This window comes from Triturus cristatus, chromosome 6 (assembly GCF_964204655.1).
Source record: "Triturus cristatus chromosome 6, aTriCri1.1, whole genome shotgun sequence".
NCBI lineage: Eukaryota > Metazoa > Chordata > Amphibia > Caudata > Salamandridae > Triturus > Triturus cristatus.
Window position 1 is genome coordinate 946,814,554 of NC_140589.1, and position 18,886 is coordinate 946,833,439.

Here is an 18,886-nt window from a genome sequence, read left to right on the forward strand (position 1 = left end):
ACAGTTGTAGAGTCCATTTCAAGTAGTGTTAGCCATGTTCTGTACACAGTGCGTGTTTCCTGTTGAGCTTAAACCTCATTTACCTTGCTAAGTCTAGGTTGTGGTAATATCCCCACTGCAACAGTGAGAACCTGGGATGCCAAATGTTTCTGTTTTGGTCTGATACACATTGGGTCTGTTTTTTTTATTTTAATGTGCAGCCATATGGGAAATGTATTGCTGCTAAATGAAAGTGAACCACAAGCTCTCGATGTGCAGAAACAATATAAGAAAGCAATGAACTGCTTGTTCGTCTACGCTTGCATACAGCAAAATATTATGATAAAATGTCTCGCTGCCAGGAAATACGTCTAAAATTAGTTATTCTGCTTTCTTTCTTGCAGGCTTTCGCTCCACAAGTCAAGCTCCGAAGATGGCTCACTAGGTCAGTATGATCCCGTCTCATGTTTTGGGACTATGTTTAGCTGGTATATTGGAATAACATATAGCCAGATCAGGCTCCTTGCATATGTATCCCCTTAATTCAATACCTTGTGATATATGTTAAAGTTTCCACTCAATCGCGCAGGCTAAACCTATTTTTCTCTGCTTGTCACAACTGTTTTTGAGAGCCCTTCCCAAACCACAGATCATGCTCTTAGGACATTTCCTTTGCTGTCTCTGGAGTAGCAATAAGCATGCGACTCCCCACAAAATACATCTTTAATTTCCTTATAAACATTATTGATTCACCAAAATGTTGATCTCGAGCAGGCCGCCTCGCACAGTTATTGCAATCATGCGTACGCCTGCTCTGTGTTGAAACCGACAAGTAAGGAAAAGAAAGCGCCATCTTTCCCGAGTACTGTTCATGCCTCCTTACTGAGCATTCCCAAGATCAGGCAGTCGAGCCTTGCTGGTCGAGCCTTCCTTTCCAAGTTTCCTCCCATTGGAACTCCTGCCTGTCAATCTTCAGCTTATGTCTAGCTGCATGCTGGGAAAACTTGGTTCTTCCAGCTGTAGCCTGGCTGGCACTGATTTTTTTTATTTTTACCAGTCTTAGCAACAGGATGCCTCCAAGTATTATCATGCACTACAGGTTTCATAAATAAATGACATTTTATTTTCTATGGTAAAAGTACTCGTGGTTAGTAAAACAGCCTGCTCTAACGAAAATGTGCACCCCAAACCCCAGGAGATAGTACTGTTGATGCTCTAATGGACCATCTGTACAGATCCTGCAAGATAGATGCACTGATTGAGAAGATCCTTCAGTCAACTTTACCTCTACTTGGACAGTTGGCTTTTTACTGCAATAAAATAATCCAGAGATAACTTGTGTATCGCTGGTCACGTAGTAATGAATATGAAGCGTAAACGGTGATAGCAATAATGCTGCCGTACATCTGTATGTATGTATGTATGTATGTATGTATGTGCGGTCTTATATAGCGCTCAAATTACCCTTGGGCATCTCGGCGCTTGCATTGGGAACCCGTCCTGGTTTTTCCCTGTGATATAACCCGTACTGGGCATCCCCAAGGTGAAAGCCAGGCATCCCGCCGCGGGGGGCCGTTGTGGAGATTAAGCAAGCTTGTTGCCCAGAGCTGCATAGTGTGAACTCGTGCTTAGAGTAGGCACCGAAGCGAGAATTATCGAGTCCGTGGACAATTGGGCTCCAGACCCTGCCGCGTCGGGATTCGAACCCTGGTCCCGGGTCTGACCTCTGCTTCAGGGTATGCCTCCTCTAACCAGTGAGCTACACTTCTCCACCGCATCTGTCAAAGCACCACAATGTTGTCTGCTTACCTCTTTATAGATTAACAAAACTGCGCCTCTTCCTACCCATAATTTTCTTTTTGTCACCATCAACCAAAATATACTCGAACATATATTCGCTCTGCATGCATGGCATGTACCCAAGCTTGTTTTCAGTGTTATTTTTTTTCCCAGACTCTCATAAAAGAATAAATGTTATGCAGCATATGCATGAACGTATACTTTTTCTGAACTAAATTAGAACACCCCTTTTCCCGTTAAAATAAATCAATTTGAAATAAATCGAATCAACTTTGAGTGCCAAGCATGGCTCCAGTCATCCTAACAATACCTTTTTCTTTCTTTCTTTTTTGGCTGTTTGGATTCTAGGCAAAGCTGAGTGGAAAAAGAAAAACAAGTACTTCTGGCAGAATTTTCGGAAGAACCAGAAAGGAATCATGAGGCAGACTTCGAAAGGTAATTTTCGGATTCAGAATTACACAAAAGGCACTTTCTCACATTAGGTAAAGTTGGTGAAAAGCACACTCACTACTGAGGGCTTCATGTAAGGCTGCCCTAAATAGGCAGATGAGGGGATTTACAAATTCTGATTACGTTGAAGTGGTTGTTAGAAGGGAGTGAATAGCTCGGTTTAGATTACTTCTATAAAATATGCACTTTGGAATCAGTGAGTTCGAATACAGCTTCCCCCTTCATCTGTAAGCTAATATATTCCCCTGCCTCATCTCCCAAAGCAAGCTTGCAGCAGATTGAGTGTGTTAAACAGTGAGCAACATTAAGTGAAAACGTACACAACTTGCTGTTTGACTCAGCAGGTCAAATGATGTCTCTGCATGTGTGGCATCTGGGCACCACTGATGGTGGCCTCAACCATCTGGTGGTTGTTTGGTGGACTATGTAAAATGAGGTTGAGTGGGCTAATGCGCACATATACTCAAACACCTCAGTTTGGCTCTTTTTTTACACTTTTCCATTTATGTCATAATCTTTGTGATGTGAATTAGCCCTCATTTCTCTGGTCCCTTTGTATCAGGGACTCAAAGGCAAGGGCTGTGCAAGGTAGCGAAGGCCTCTCACTAACCTCCATTGACAATTGACATCACTGTCTGTAAGTTGCCCATGTTTCTGTACTTACGCAGCCTGTAAATGTAAGTTTCATCTAGTACTTCTCACAAGTAATGCTAAATCTAAAATATAGGCCATATTTGAAACCTATATGTGAACAATGAAGTGTACCATTAGTAGGATCACTGCAGGAATCTAGCAATATATATCTATCGAGCTTCCAGGAGTTGCAGGGCGGAATGGCTGATTGATTGCCTGAGAAAATCAGTGGCTGAAATATTATACATTTAAATCATGTATCAAGAACGAAGGGGGGGGCGTAACGGGCTTTTTTAAAAGGAGGTCCAGCTAAGTATGCCCTAAAGTGTACAGAAAATTAATTACAAAGCTGTTCCTTTACAAAGGGGATGAGACAAACCATGTAGTGTGCAAAGGATTTAGATTCATTGGATAATGTGGCCCTCACACAACCATCAGGATGTCGTGAATCACCTACCCTTCAGGATGTATCGTGTCATCATCGGGCTGCTCCTACGTCGAGTCGGTTGGTGCAATACCCGACGGGCTCTTTTTAGGGAGCACTCTTGTGGAGATCTTTTTATCCGGTACAGCCGTTGGGTGAGGTGGGAGTGTGGGGCTGGTTTTTTTTGTAATGTAGATGAAAGAAAATAATTAAAATTAAAATAGGGTTCGGAGTGCTTGTCTCAAAATATTTATTTAGGAAGCCTCCTTGCCTAATTAAAACTGTGAGGTGAAGTGTTGGTAACTTAGAATGATGAACTAGGTTATGTACACTGCCTCATTGGGGTCGACATGTTTCTCGCTCAAATAGAGAAATTCTCTGGCGATTCTTCAGGACCAAAGTTGTTCTATCTACATGTGAATTTACACTGATAATCCTAAGTAACAGTGAGCATTCTCAGTATTATCTACCACCCAGACCTGGTAGAGCGGGGTAGGTGCATTGGAGACACGGACTCGGCGTGTCAAACGCAAGGAACTCCTTGCTTAGCCTACCAGGAACTGCAGAGGATTATCCTATGGAAAACTTAGGGTAGACCGAGCTGCAGGTAAACTACTGGTTAAATAATACTGAGAATGCTCACTGTTACTTAGGATTATCAGTGTAAATTCACATGTAGATAGAACAACTTTGGTCCTGAAGAATCGCCAGAGAATTTCTCTATTTGAGCGAGAAACATGTCGACCCCAATGAGGCAGTGTACATAACCTAGTTCATCATTCTAAGTTACCAACACTTCACCTCACAGTTTTAATTAGGCAAGGAGGCTTGCTAAATAAATATTTTGAGACAAGCACTCCGAACCCTATTTTAATTTTAATTATTTTCTTTCATCTACATTACAAAAAAAAACAGCCCCACACTCCCACCTCACCCAACAGCTGTACCGGATAAAAAGATCTCCACAAGAGTGCTCCCTAAAAAGAGCCCGTCGGGTATTGCACCAGCCGACTCGACGTAGGAGCAGCCCGATGATGACACGATACATCCTGAAGGGTACATTTAAATCATGGCCATGGCCATTAGGTGTGCTGAATTATTTAGTAATTTTTGTTCCAAAATCTTTCCCTCTTTATCTTTGAGAGTTTTCGTCCTTTTTTCCCTGGTTTCCCTGCACCCTTTCTAAGGGTACACTTCTTAAATTCTAAATGGCATAAAATAGGTATCCACCCATACAGAGATAAGATGTTAAACGCTTTATTCTAATTAAGTTAATCTTTTAATGGTTTAATAGGGGCCCAAACATTTGCTATGATTCAGAGGGTCTACATAGAAAACATCTTCTTTACTGTAAAGCTGGACCATCTAGTGACCAGTGCGATACTGAAAGCATAGCTCTTTTATTAGTCTCCTAACTCCAGTTTATTAACACACAAAACAAGACTCGATTCTTAAAAATGAGCAAGGGAGCTGTATTTGTTTGCATGCATTTCTAAGCTGGCGGCCCCATGATTGTCAGCATGTGAGTGAACAATCAATGGGAAAGTGAAGTCTCAGCAGTGTGTTTGTGGGAGCCATCTGCAAAAAAACACAACCGAAGGATTCGGACATGCCTCATAAGAGTAGCACGAGAGAGAAAAATGGATATTGCTAGAATGTTTCATGGCTCACTTATAGGGCAGGATATATGAAGCCACGTTGAAGGACCAGAAGTTTTGTAGGGCCCACCGAGTTGCCACTGGATGTTGTTGTAATGAGGGCCACTGAATGGTGAATTTTGTGATCTGGTGAAACTCCATCCTTAAATCATTATGTGCTGTTATGTCTTTTAGAGCAACAAAATAAAGAAATCTGCAATGGCTGTTCTAAATTCTCTTACAGGGGACTGTCCTTAAAAATTCAATAGCATTTCTGTTCTTTCAATCATGGCAACACCGCCTTTTCTTGACCTGGATGTCCATGCTTGTTGTTACCACGTGTATCGCTAATGCCATCTTCTCCGTCTATCATGTTTTCTAGGTGAAGATGTTGGCTACGTGGCCAGCGAGATCACCATGAGTGACGAGGAAAGGATCCAGCTGATGATGATGGTGAAGGAGAAGATGATTACTATCGAGGAAGCACTGGCCAGGGTATGACCGCACTCGCGTCTTGCATTAGTTGCAGTTCTGAAGGCTGGGTATCCATTAATCCTGCACTTCTGTTTTTATTTATAGATCAGCTAAATTAAAAAGCTTAATAAAAGGGTTAAACTTGTTCTAAGGGGTTAGGGTAATGTGTTGTATAAAGGAAAAGGTTTGAGTGATGACAAAGGCTAAAGCAAGTATTAGGTTTAGTGATGGGGCTATGGTATGAGCAACAGTTAATGTTGGGGCTCATATTTGATTTAGGTAGGGTTAGCATCCCTTCTGGGATTAGGGCGAACGTAAGCCTTCAATTGAGGTCTAAAACATGCTTAGAGGAGATTGGATAATTGTATTCTTTTCGTAAACGTGGGTGCTTGAAGCAGTTTACATTTTAGGATTCTCCTTCAATATTGATTACACATTTTGTTGTTGAAAGTTCTTAGTTGTGATTTTTTGGGGAAAAGAATTTCCTTGAAAAAAAGGGTTGTATGTCAGAATAGAGAAGTATCTAGCTATAAAAATATCTTTGCCTAAATATTAAGAACCAAAATATTGAGAAGGTAAGCATATACAGGAAAGTAAAGATTTTGTGTTATTAACTCCACATCCAAATACTTTGGAGATATATTGTATTGTAATTGCATTTATATAGCGCTTAATACCCCTGACGAGGCATCAAAGTGCTTTTTCGGCAAGTAGCACACTACTCCGAAACCCATAAATTAGTGGTGAATTAGTATAGTGAAAATATGGAAGTAATTTGAGTGGTGGATATGTTAGTTATTTGCATTGAGAACGATAGTGGAGGGATAGATAAGGGAAAAAGGTTTGCATTTATATAGCGCTTGCTACCCCTGATGGGGTGTTAAACTGCTTTTTCGTCGAGTAGCACGCTACTCTGGAACCCATAGAGAGTTAGTGGTGAATTACTATAGTGAAATACAAAATTAATTTGAGTGGTGGACATGTTAGTTTATATGTGAAGTGGAACAAAAATTGATAAGGAGTGTCAAATTATATAAAAGATTTTTATTCAGAAATCGCAAATAAATATCTTCTCCAGTAAGAGAACAAATAATCATGATTGGGTATACAGTATTTATTCAGGAGTCTTGCGGGTTTATTAGAGTTCAATTTAATTCAATAAATTCATATTGAGAGAAGCAGTCCATTCAGCCCAGCCAACGCGTTTTGTCCCATTTGGGACTTCATCAGGGCTGAAAATTAAAACATACAAACTACAAAAGGTGTCTAATATAAACATAATATTGTATAGTCACATCTAAACCTGTCATTCACCTGCTTACAGAATGACCCTCAAACCCCACCCCATCAAGACTCCCTACCTATATACCTACTAAGTGTTAATACAATGGCAAATTAATTAATGGTCAGTAATAAATCGCAGTTAATAAATTCATGAACTGATTTGATTTTAAAATTAATAACATTGTTACATCAGTGGCCGAATAGCCCCCCTGACCTTCCCAGAGCACAAGGACAAAGTACCATTATTGACGGACATTTCCCATCTATGTAAAGATGAGGTGAAAGCATATTCCCCATTGGATATCAAACCATACCAAAACATATTTCTAGATGTCACATTATCATAAGTTAAAGGGTAGCAATCATCCCTTTCCGCCCTCCTTTCTCCTGGGTATAACTCCCTGACCAAACAATAAGTCCACTCACTTGATCAATATTTCAGTGTTACATTCCACTCAAATTCATATCCTGTTACTATTTAAAGAATGCTTCATAGATACAATTTTGTACCACTAGACGGCGTATAGTATTTCCATATTTTCTACAATGAAAAATATTGGTTCAGTCTCCTCTTGTAAAAAATATTTGCTGTCAAAGACTATGCCCAACTTGTCGAACTTATTTACACTTCAAACACTATTATAAAAAAAACACAAATTATTCCAGTATAGTTAAAGAAAATGAATTATTAAATACAATTCTTAAAACGCAAATAAAATACTATATCTTCTATTCCCAAATCCCTAGGTTGAGAACAAGCACTCAACTGTCTTCCAGCCAGCACCCCAAAAAAGCACACTCGTCCCATTCTTCTTCACGTACTGACCTTCATCACTCCAGTTCCTCGGCCCAAAAGTCCATCGTATTGATGCCTAACCATTAGGTATTCTGTGCATCACTATGTATACCTAATTGTCAACCAATTGTGGTATGCCACATCAGTACCCGTTTCCTTTCTGGTCCAATCTCCCTGCACTAATCAGAACACTAGTCCACTCTGAGCCGCTATCTGTGCATAAATTAATGAGTCTCAAAAACCCATTGTACAGATAACCAAGAAAAAGTAACTAATCCGTGGTGAACCCTTCAATGCCTGATGGCTTCCCTTTTCTTCTGGTGTTAGCGGTGAAAAAAATCACTATAAAAATATGTACTATTAGAATTCAATTTAAAACACGCTCACTCAAATTTGAGTTCCTCTATCTTATCTTACAAAAAAATCACCATCATTCCGGCCAATCACGGACAAGCCGGACCAGAATGGAAACTCTATGTTGTATAGGAATTCTGTCTACCTCCAATCAGTTGCTCTCATCCAAAAGTAAGGCATAAAACTCCAATGCCTCTGAAGAGTGGCCCAACAAAGTCTAACTTCGCGGGACATCCGGTCACATGACCGGAAATAAATATATTATTGATTCGGTTCGCGCAACTCATCAGTGTGTCCAACCAATCACCAAGTCGTCAGGCCGGAATGGAACAAACTTTCCATTCCACTCCAGTTCCAAAGTATCCAAAGGGACAAATCTGTGTGTGACTAATGATTGTATCGCTGATCCAGAGTACACAGAACTCAACCTCCACTCGCACGCAAGAGCATCAGGTTGCCTCATCTACCAGCAACACAATGGAATCCATCGCCTTTGTCGAGTGGCCCAATGAAGGAACACTCCACATAGCATCCAGTCACAATACCAGAAACAAATAAATAATTGCTCTGGATCGCATCAGTTGCCAGTCTATACTAGCCAACCATAACTGTTTTCTGAATGTAAACTATGGAAGGATACAAGCTGTGAGCCAGCGGACTGGCAGACACAGGTAGCGGCTGGAAAGGCATTGTATAAGAAACAAGCAAATGAGATTGAGTAGTTAGCTAACCAGTGATTGGTTAGTATAGACTGGCAACTGACGCGATCCATAGCATTTTTTTTTTCCTGTTTTGTGAACGGATGCTATGTGGAGTGTTCCTTCATTGGGCCACTTGCCAAAGGCGATGGATTCCATTGCGTTCCTTTTCAATTTTTGTTCTGACCTTGTCTTTGGGTGGCTCCTTGGCAGTGAAGTTACAAAAGTAGAGCATTGGAGGAAACAGAACCCTAATAAAATCACACACCAGCACGTCATTTCGAGTCTACATTGCCTGTGTTGTTTTCTAATATGTGGAGTGGAGTTAAGTATAGTCAACCTGTACTTATATTTTGGTACTTACTATTTTTGCCACAATATGTTTGCAGTATGGTATTTCTTTACGATATTCTTCTAGCATATCCTGTAAAAGATATTTTTTGCAATGACATAGGTCATGAAATAGAATGGGACACTGCAGTACAGGAGGGGCCACGGGGGCAGCCTCAGCAGGAAAAGGGCAGAGAAAACAGGCACAATATGAACAGAGGCCACAACAAGGCACAGTAAAAGCAACAAAGATTAACAAGCATTGGCATAGCCACTAGGTCTCGCTTTTGGGACCTTATAAGTATTTAGTTATGCAGCACAATATCCTTGGTGCAACAACATCAACTGTTGCATGGCTAAACACTTATAAGGTCCCAAAGGTGAGACCTATTGGCTATGCCAATGCTTGTCTTCTTTATTTGAAGACATGTGCAGAAGTAAAGGACAGCCGACACGTGTTTCGCTCCGGGGCCAGCAGGCCAGGGCTTTCTCAAGGCTGACTGTAAAGATGAAATAAAAGGGAGATTGCATAGGGTGGACATATCAACAGATGGGTACCGATGACGAACTGGGAGAAAGAAAGTAAGGAGGAGGTAGAGAGAAGGTAGGGAGAGTATAACATTGAAAAATGGTAGGTGAAAAGTAGGTGAAAAACAAAAATATAAAAGTAAATAACACCCGATACATCACATGTGTGAAAGTGGGATTAGTAGGGAGAGAAGGAGGGGTTCAAACACAAGTATAAGTGAATAAAGGTAAAACTGCTGTATGATTACAGTTGCGAAAATTGCACTCATACTGTTTAATGGCCCCAAGCTGAACAGATATATACATAAGATGTGGTAGTAGTCATAATTGAGATTATCATCATTCATCTTTCACATAAGGGTGGTGAAGCACCCACAGAGGTAAATCAACTCAATGCATAGACAAGTTAGACAATATACATAGTATGACGAATAGTCTAGTTTTCAGCATAACATGGGAGAAATAGGCCACACAAGCTTCGTAGAGCAAATTCCCAGCCTGGATAAAGACATTTTGCAGCGCGTGCAGAGAATCCGGGAACAGGGATTATAAATTGAGCAAAGGAATGATTTACAATGACTCCCGTTATGTATACATTCATCCATAATTTGACAAATGCGAAGTCTGGTTACGCTTAATTTTTGAACAACTGAACAAAAGATTCTGAAACGGAAGCATTTTATAGTTTAGGCCAGTCGAGTTCAACTTACCAGGATATTGTATGTTTTAGGTTGTATTCCAATCTGTAAAGGTCAGAGGTCAGTGTGTAAGCGGAAAATAAACTCGCCGAGAACAGCCAGTCACCAGTATGGGTAGAAAGTGAGGGAGCGTGATCGCGTTGAGAAAAACGGTTTAAGTGGGCAGCGATCGCATTAATGTAGGTGGGTAGCAATTGGAATAAATCCAGGAAAGAAGCAAATACGCGAAAGTAGGACCATGGGTAAATGGCGGGGAGCGTAATGCCCGATATACTCCTATGGGCAGAAAAGTGTGCTAAAGTTGACGGACTAAGTGGCCGGGACGGTATCGTCCAAAAATATGGCAGTCCAATCTGTAAAGGTCAGAGATCAGTGTGTAAGCGGAAAATAAACTTGCTAATAACAGCCAGTCACCAGTATGGGTAGAAAGTGAAGGAGCGTGATCTCGTTGAGAAAAAACAGTTTAATTGGGCAGCGATCACGTTAATGTAGGTGGGCAGCAATTGGAACAAATCCGGGAAAGAAGCAAATACGTGAAAGTAGGACCATGGGTAAATGGCGGGGAGTGTAATGCCCAATATATTCCTATGGGCAGAAAAGTGTGCTAAAGTGGACGGACTAAGTGGCCGGGACGGTATCGTCCAAAAATATTGCAGCCTGCGCATTGTGGGAACTTACTGGAAAAGCGTAAAATTGTGAGGTCATTGTGCCACTTAGATTTGTAAGTGACAGCGGTGGAAAATAGGAGTGTGGAAGTCGAGGAAAAACAAGCGCTGAAACACAAGCGCGGCCGCGAAAGTTAATTAACAAGTACTTGTGCGCGCACATTCTACTGTTTTTCAAAAAGCACATACTTGTGCTTGTGGCGCGCCGCTGCGCACTCCCGCAAGCTGTATGCCACCACAAGCATGAGTGTGTGCTTCGAAAAACAGCTGAACGACGGCTAAAGGTCATCCTATGCAGTGCATGCGCACTGTGTAGGCGAGACCTAAAAAAGGACAGACAGAAAAGACAGACAAAAAAACAGAAAGACAGTGAAGGCTGGCCGAGCGGACCAGCAAGCAAGCAAGGTTCTCCCACTGGACAACCAGGGATGAGGCGCAGGCAGGAGCCTGCGGGTGGAGGAGGGCCTCGAACACCTACCTGCAACCTGAGAGGTGCTAGGGTCAGCGGCACAGCAACGGAGCTGCGTTAGGGGGAGAGGAGAGTTCCCTGACCAGGAGGTCAGAGGGCCTGCTCAACCTGTTAGCACAGCGGCCAACATTAAGTAGGGGACGGGGGTGGGAGCGCAGTTGGGAGGCGGGAGCGGGAACTGGCGGGGACGCTGTTGTGGCAGGAAAAGGGCAGAGAAAAGTGGCACAATACGAACAGAGGACACAGCAAGGCACAGTAAAAGCAACAAAGATTAAAAACAGATAGAGAGATAAACAGGCACAATAAAAGGACAGACAGAAAAGACAGACAAAAAAACTGAAAGACAGAGAAGGCTGGCCGAGCAAACCTGCAGAAGAGCAAGGCTGTCCCGCTGGACCACCAGGGATTAGGTGCAGGCAGGAGCCTGTGGGTGGAGGAGGGCCTCAAATACCTACCTGCAAGCAGAGAGGTTGGGGACAGTGGTGCAACAACGGAGCTACGTGAGGGGGAGAGCAGAGTTCCCTAACCAGGAGGTCAGAGGGCTTGATCAAGTAGTTGACTGGTAGCTATTATGTGCACATGATAGCACCAGGAGTTGTGTCTAATGTCAACTGTTGTTGTCAGGCAGTGTGCAAGTCTAGCCCAGTTTTAATGTGCCTTGAAGGTGGAAAAGTGGTCCGCCAACTTGGAGCCATTTTATGTGCATGATGTGCAAGTGCTGTGCACTGTCTATGAAGTTCCACTGTATGTAGGGTTGTGCTTTTGTTGGAAAGCAGAAGTAAAGGCAACACAACCCCCACAGCCACAGAAGCGTAGTGCCCATATCGCTCACTTGGAAAAGCTCTGGACGTCCACAAACACTGAACTGGCAAGTGAAATGACACCGGCTGCCCTCCTGTTGATTGTGGTGCATTCAAGGCAGGCAAACCTGAAATCTGGGATAATACAAAAAAATAAATAATTTTGTTAGGGAAAATGATGTAGTGGCTTAGTACCCACGATTGCTTCCAGGGAAAAGGTATTTTTAAAAGATGGGAGTATCACATTGCCAACACTACCCGATTTCATATGTTATAGTGGTGTATGCTGTCGTAAAGTTAAATATGTACCCGGTTGGTGCAGCAACTAACCGTGCACCGTTAAAAAATCGTATAGGAGTAATTGTAACACATGGATGTGTTATTGTTAGCTTATTGCTTCACAGTGGCCTTGTTAACTCAGATTTTGTTACCATAGCGTTCAATGATGTTCTTTTCAGAATATTATACCATTTTGCTTAGTGTTCCATACAGTTTTTGTTCACTGAATTCCCCCATGATGTCCTTGTTAATAGTTACACTTTGTCTTCAGTGGTACAGTATGATTTGCCCATGGTGCCCTTGTTAGCGGAGGATCTCGTGTTTTTTTTAAAACTACGGCATGACCCTTGGAGGTTTTGTTAACAGTGTGCGCATTATGGTATGCTTGTACCACTTCGCATTGTTGCAAACAATGTGTCCCATTATTAGCTTGTTAACAAAATCTCCAAATATTGTATGTTTGTTCTTCTTGTTAAGACTGTAATCTCTGGTCCCTCTGTTAATATTTCCCTATTATATTCTTGTTAACACAATTTCTCCTAGTTGTACTCTCCTTACACAGTGTGCCCCATGGTGTTTTTTGTAGCAGAATGAAAGCCTTAATGTACTTAGCAGGGTGTGCAATGCAGTATTCTTGTTGGCAACATGTTGCAGATGTTGTTCTTGGTCAGCAGAACCTGCCTTATGCTTTTCCTGATCACATAATGTGCAATCTGGTCTTCCTGTTGAGAGTTAACCCCATGGTATCCTTGTTAACAGTGTGTGTCGCTTTTGTCCACCATAACCTAGACTAGCTAAGGGCCCGATTCACAGAACTAACTTAAGACAAAATCCTAAACTTACTACCATTTTGGTATTCACAGAAGGCACTTACTCATTTTGGTATTCACAGAAGGCACTTACTCATTTCGGTATTCACAGAAGTTAGGAGTCCTAACTTTAGGACTCCTAAATGCCTTCTGTGAATACCGAAAGCCTTAAAATTAGGATTTTTCTCAGTTTAGTAGTAGTATAGTTAGGACTCCTAACTTTAGGACTCCTAACTTTAGGACTCCTAAATGCCTTCTGGGAATACCGATAGTCTTAAAATTAGGATTTTTTCTCAATTTAGTAGTCCTAAATTTAGGACTCCTAACTTTAGGACTCCTAAATGCCTTCTGTGAATACCGAAAGCCTTAAAATTAGGATTTTTCTCAGTTTAGTAGTAGTAGTATAGTTAGGACTCCTAACTTTAGGACTCCTAAATGCCTTCTGTGAATACCGAATGTCTTAAAATTAGGATTTTTCTCAATTTAGTAGTCCTAAATTTAGATTTAGGACTACTAAATTGAGAAAAATCCTAATTTTAAGACTTTCGGTATTCACAGAAGGCATTTAGGAGTCCTAAAGTTAGGAGTTCCAACTATACTACTCCTAAACTGAGAAAAATCCTAATTTTAAGACTTTCAGTATTCACAGAAGGCATTTAGGAGTCCTAAAGTTAGGACTCCTAACTTCTGTGAATACCGAAATGAGTAAGTGCCTTCTGTGAATACCAAAATGAGTAATTGCCTTCTGTGAATACCAAAATGGTAGTAAGTTTAGGAGTTTGCCTTAAGTTAGTTCTGTGAATCGGGCCCTAAGTGTTTCCGTGTACTGAGTGTGGTATTCCTGTTAATAAACTGCATCTCACAATGTACATTTTAACAAAGTAAACTTCCTGGGGCATTTGCGCCCGCTTTGCGCGCCCTGGGGGCACTTTGGTATTACAGAAGGGGCCATGCTTGTGCAGCCCCTTTTGTGATGCAGATAGCACTGGCGCACATATATAGCCAGCGCTATCATCAGAGGGTGTTCCCTCATTTGCATATGGGCATGGCCCCATGCAAATGAGGGAATCTCTTTGCCTCTGCACCCGCACCGTATTATAGACGCGGGCGCAAAGGTAAAGAAGCTGTCAGGCATGCTGACAGTGTGCCAGCTAAAAGGTGGCGCACTGTCAGTGCGCCCCCTGATGGCAGCCCCATGGAGGGGCTGAACAGGGTCCTATGGACCCCCTAGACATTCTCTTGCAGGCGGGTGCAGTCACTCACTGCACCCGCCTGCAAGGGGAGCCCTCACCCCTCTTAAAAGTGCAGGCGGGTTGCCGCCTGCACAGTGAAACACAGAGCAGCTGCTTCCAAGCCTTTCCGTATTTCACATGAATGTGCTGCCCCCAGGGCAGCATGAGCTTGTGGCGTCCCTAGGGGGAGCACATCCAGTCTAATACACGCACTGTCCGTGTTCGCACCAAGCGCACCTTCCAAAAGGTGTCCCTGGAGCCAACAAGGAATATGGGCTGCATTGTATAATACAGCCCATGATAATTTTGTTGTCTGATTATGACCACATGTCAACAGAGGGCCTCATAGTTTTCTGTCTGTGCTCTTCTAAATATCAAATGGGTTGAAATGCAACTCTACTTATTCTGTCATGCATCATGGTAAATGCAGTGCATGGTAACACTTACTTCAGTGACAGTCTTAGTTTTTCACCCTTATTGATGCTTCCAGTGCCGTGTATCTCTGGACACATGTTTCAGAATAGTTGTCCTTCTTTAATAGAGAGGAACACATTCTTTTGGGAGTGCTGGAAATGCTGCTCAGAGTCTTCTCAGGTCTCTGTATCACTTGAAAGAGAAATATGGACATTGTCTCCACCTATATTTCATCTCCAAGTGTCAGGCCTCTACAATACAAAAGCTACAAATGAATAAATAAATATACTCATGCCATCTATCACTTGGACAAGATCCAGATTGCCTTATAAGCCGTATCAATCAAACGGAATTGACGAATACAAAAGGACTCCTTTTTTATGAAATGTCCTCTCTCGTCAAAGAACTGTCTTGCTCTAACAAAGAGGATTCATTTTGGACCCACCTGTCAAAAGATAGTGGCTGGGGGACACCGACCAGAGAGGATTGGTGCATTCACAAGTTATACCAGTGGGTAATACATTTGTACCTTGGCCTGACCGTCCTGGGGGAGTTCCAATTAATTTTAATTGGGCCCTTGTTTATTTATCAGTCTATTTTAAATATGTTCTTGCAAAAGTCTCACTCGCGTTGACAGCATAGGAGTATAAACATTAAAAGCTTGCATCGATTTACATTTACTACTGGGTCCTTTCTTTCCCTGTTATAGTATGGGCACTCCTTATGTGTCAGTTTTCTTTGCATTTCCTAGCTACATTTGCAGGCATTTCTCTGCTTGCTTCTTAACTTATTGGGCCATTTTCTACTGTTGAAACTCGGTTGGAGATATCCTGAGAGATTCAGTACTATCTTTATTTCTTTCCTGTTATAGGGAGACGGAGAAGTCAGGCCTTCTATTAAAGCATGGTGCTTGGAATCAGGACCTCTGCTCCTCTCCCCAACTCTGGCAAGTGTCTTAGGAGGTTCTCTTCCAGTGGCCTTTAATATGTCTAAATCTACATTAACAATTTAACAGAGGTTCCAGTATACACGGCCACCATTTAATGTCTCTCCACCTAACATTTAAGGAAAGCCATTTCCCTTTTCTACACCTCTGAGAGTAATTTGTTTCTAATATACACACCAATTTATGGGTCCAGGTTGCTAAAGAACAGGAATGGGAGGCCTCAAAGTGTCTCCCTACTTTAATGTTAGGAATTCATTGTAGTTTCCACTATGTTCCTGCTCATATGAATCATTTGTGTATTTTTGGACCCCAAAGAGAAATCCTCCTGGTGGTTACATTTCTAAACAGTGGTTTCACACTTAATAACCATAGACGAGGATGTGAACTCAATCAAAGACAAAGAGAATCGGGTAGTACCACTATAGCACCTTCTGACATCTACAATGCTTGGGAAGGCTGATATAGGGAGGTTATGGGATGGTGTGCCAAATTGTCAAATTTATACCGGATATCTGGTGTACGTCCATTAATGTAGCTCTCTTCAAAGCTTTGTTATAATCCTGTATTGTGGTTCCAAGTGCCTAGAAGCATACTGTGGTTGAATTGTGTAATTCTAAGTGTATCAATAAAAAAAATGAAAACCACACATGCACCACTTTAAAAACACCTATGCACCACTAAAACCATCAATGCATCTACTACTACCAGAAGCATGTGGTCTCCAGGTGGCCATTGTCCTTAGCTATGTGAAGAAATATCTGGAAGGACTTTCAAGAAAATGTTAATTATATCCAAAGTGCATCAATATGCATCATTCACAAACCTAAGTATTTGTCCCCCCAATAACTAGATGCCTAGATGGGGTGCCCTGTTTCTCAGTCAGGAACTGTGTGCCAGGGCTAATGCATATCTTCTGCTTACCACATATGCAATAGGTGTCTTCACCGTTCAAAGTGCTTGTGACTACACCTGTGGTCTGAGTGGCAGGTTGATTTGTTTAGATCTATTCTACCATATTCAAAGGAATCCAACGCTTCCATCATTGTAAGTCCACATCTACCCAGCACAGGCAAACATACAGCCCCAGAGATAGTTCAGCTCTTTTGGCTTGATGAGTTGTCCTGAGGCACAGTGAGTACGGATTTTCACTTATGAGAGCCCCCTCTGACTTAGGGAAATGAAACACAAAACAAATTGAATGGAAATAGTTCCTGTGGCTTAGCTTGCTAGTTCCTGGGCATATCCAAGCTTTTGTTATTGGACCTTTGTTTGCTATTATGCTTGGGAGTCATATTATGTATGTATCAGATTCATAAAGCGCAGGAATCACCCCCGGAGGGGTATCTCCGCGTTATCGTAACGGGAAAGTCAGACGAACATGTTCAGATAGAAATTACACTCTGAATAATTGTTCAGGAGTTTCCTAAAGCGCAAAAGATTGGAGCATTTGCGTAGGTCCACAGGTAGGATGTTCCAAAGTTTCGAGGCCAGATGAACAACAGTTTTGCCGCCTGTCCTAAGCTTCTTAAACCGGGGAACCACTAACAGCCTTTTCCCTTCCGATCTAAGATGACGATTCGGGCAATAGACTTTGAATTTATCTGCCAGCTAGCTGGGGCTCGTGCCATAGAGAGTTTTGTGGCTGAGACAATCAAGCTTGAAATTAATTTTCTGGCGGATTCAATATTCTAACAGGTATTCGGCCTCTTCTGCTGGGATATTATTGAATGGACATGAAGAGCTTTAGGGTTTGGTAATCTTGACTGAGATCCAGTTCAAAAAGACAGATCTCTTTAAAAAGGAAGAGCGATCAGTTCAATTGCAAGATGTGCGTGAGGCATCCAAGATTAGCAAATTGGCCTCTTGTATTTATAGGACCGCCATCCATTACAAGAATCAGTAATTGATCTACTCTCCGTTCCTGAAGCCGTCCAAGATGTCCAATCATGTGCAAAGGGGGTAGAAATAACAAGCTCTTTATATTTATGTTAAACTGAGTTTACAGGCGTCTGTGCATTCTTCTAACCTGTTACCATGTTGGGGACAGCATCTCCAAAAGCATGCTCCTGGGCTTGTACCCGTTTTCATCTTGATTAATTAAAGATAGACTGTCAGACCATTCAATCGTAGGGATCTTCTGAGAGTTGGAGAAAGACTGCAGCAGTATCAGTGTTCAAGGAGGAATTGCAGTTCCTCCATGTCTTAGGTGTATGTGAAGAAACATATAAAAGAAGGTCCAAGTCCCAAATGTGGACTATTCAGGGGCTACGTTATTTGCTCATCTTAGATTCCACGGGGTAAACATTGAACTCTGCTGTCACGTGTTAAATGTGATGCCCATTAACTTGCATTCACCTGAAAGTGCTTGCTAACTCTTTTTCGGAACAGAGAATGGTACATCATCTAGTTGGTATACAAACATGTTAATAAGGTCTTTGATAATTAATTGGGTTTAACCCTTGTCTGCATTGTAGGGGAATCGGAGTGCTCAGATCTGTTATGAAGGTTGACAGAAAGAGCCTACTCTAACTCTGTCAAGGGAATCCAGCCACTTGATAAATGAAATCACCGGCTGACTGGAGAACTTGTGAAAGCTGTAACTTTTATTTGTCTGGGACTCAGTGCATTATCTGAGATAACAAGAAATGTAAACACATTTCTAAAGGTGTAAAGGCATCCTGGTAGCTGTGTTGTGAAAAAAGGAGTGGATGTTAGCTAATACTCTTTCTGTAACTCTGGCTACCCTCCATGCATCTTATTCCCGTGTTCAAAGCCGACCTCCCATACCAGGATGTAACTTGTGCAGACGAGGATGTAAAATACAATGCTGATTTGTGACTAAGTTGTATACAAAATCTATTGTAAATCTCTTTCAGCTTTAAAGTAAGCAGTAAGAGCTGGGAAGAGTGGAGGATATCTTGAAATAGTGCCCACAGACATAAAAATAAGAATACCTGGTTAATAAAACAGGAAAATTCCAGTGTTTCAATACAATTACTAAAACTATGAAACGGTGATTGGTCATCAGTTCAAAAAAGCCTTGGATTCAATTGGAGTGAGCCATGCTGCAATTTCTATATCCTTTTGATTCTCTGCTTAAAAATATTTGTATAAGAACCCCACTTGCAGCGCAAGGAATAATACCTGTTTCCCATTACTGTAGACAAAGGGGCCGATTCCGATCCGG

At 41.8% G+C, this 18,886-nt stretch overlaps 1 protein-coding gene across 7 annotated transcripts in view; it reads left to right on the plus strand.

The window, feature by feature from the left end:
* Positions 1-18,886, plus strand: part of SASH1 (SAM and SH3 domain containing 1) — a 546,848-nt gene that overhangs the window by 360,039 nt on the left and 167,923 nt on the right. For 4 of the 7 annotated variants that reach the window (XM_085611636.1, XM_085611635.1, XM_085611632.1 and 1 more), the window contains exons 5-7: positions 384-424; positions 2,128-2,214; positions 5,306-5,418. In XM_085611636.1, coding sequence (XP_085467762.1) covers positions 384-424; positions 2,128-2,214; positions 5,306-5,418 — 241 coding nt within the window. Of the gene's footprint in view, positions 1-383; positions 425-2,127; positions 2,215-5,305; positions 5,419-15,624; positions 15,700-18,886 lie in introns of all 7 variants that reach the window. The other 3 variants (XM_085611634.1, XM_085611629.1, XM_085611630.1) reach the window with 1 other exon arrangement.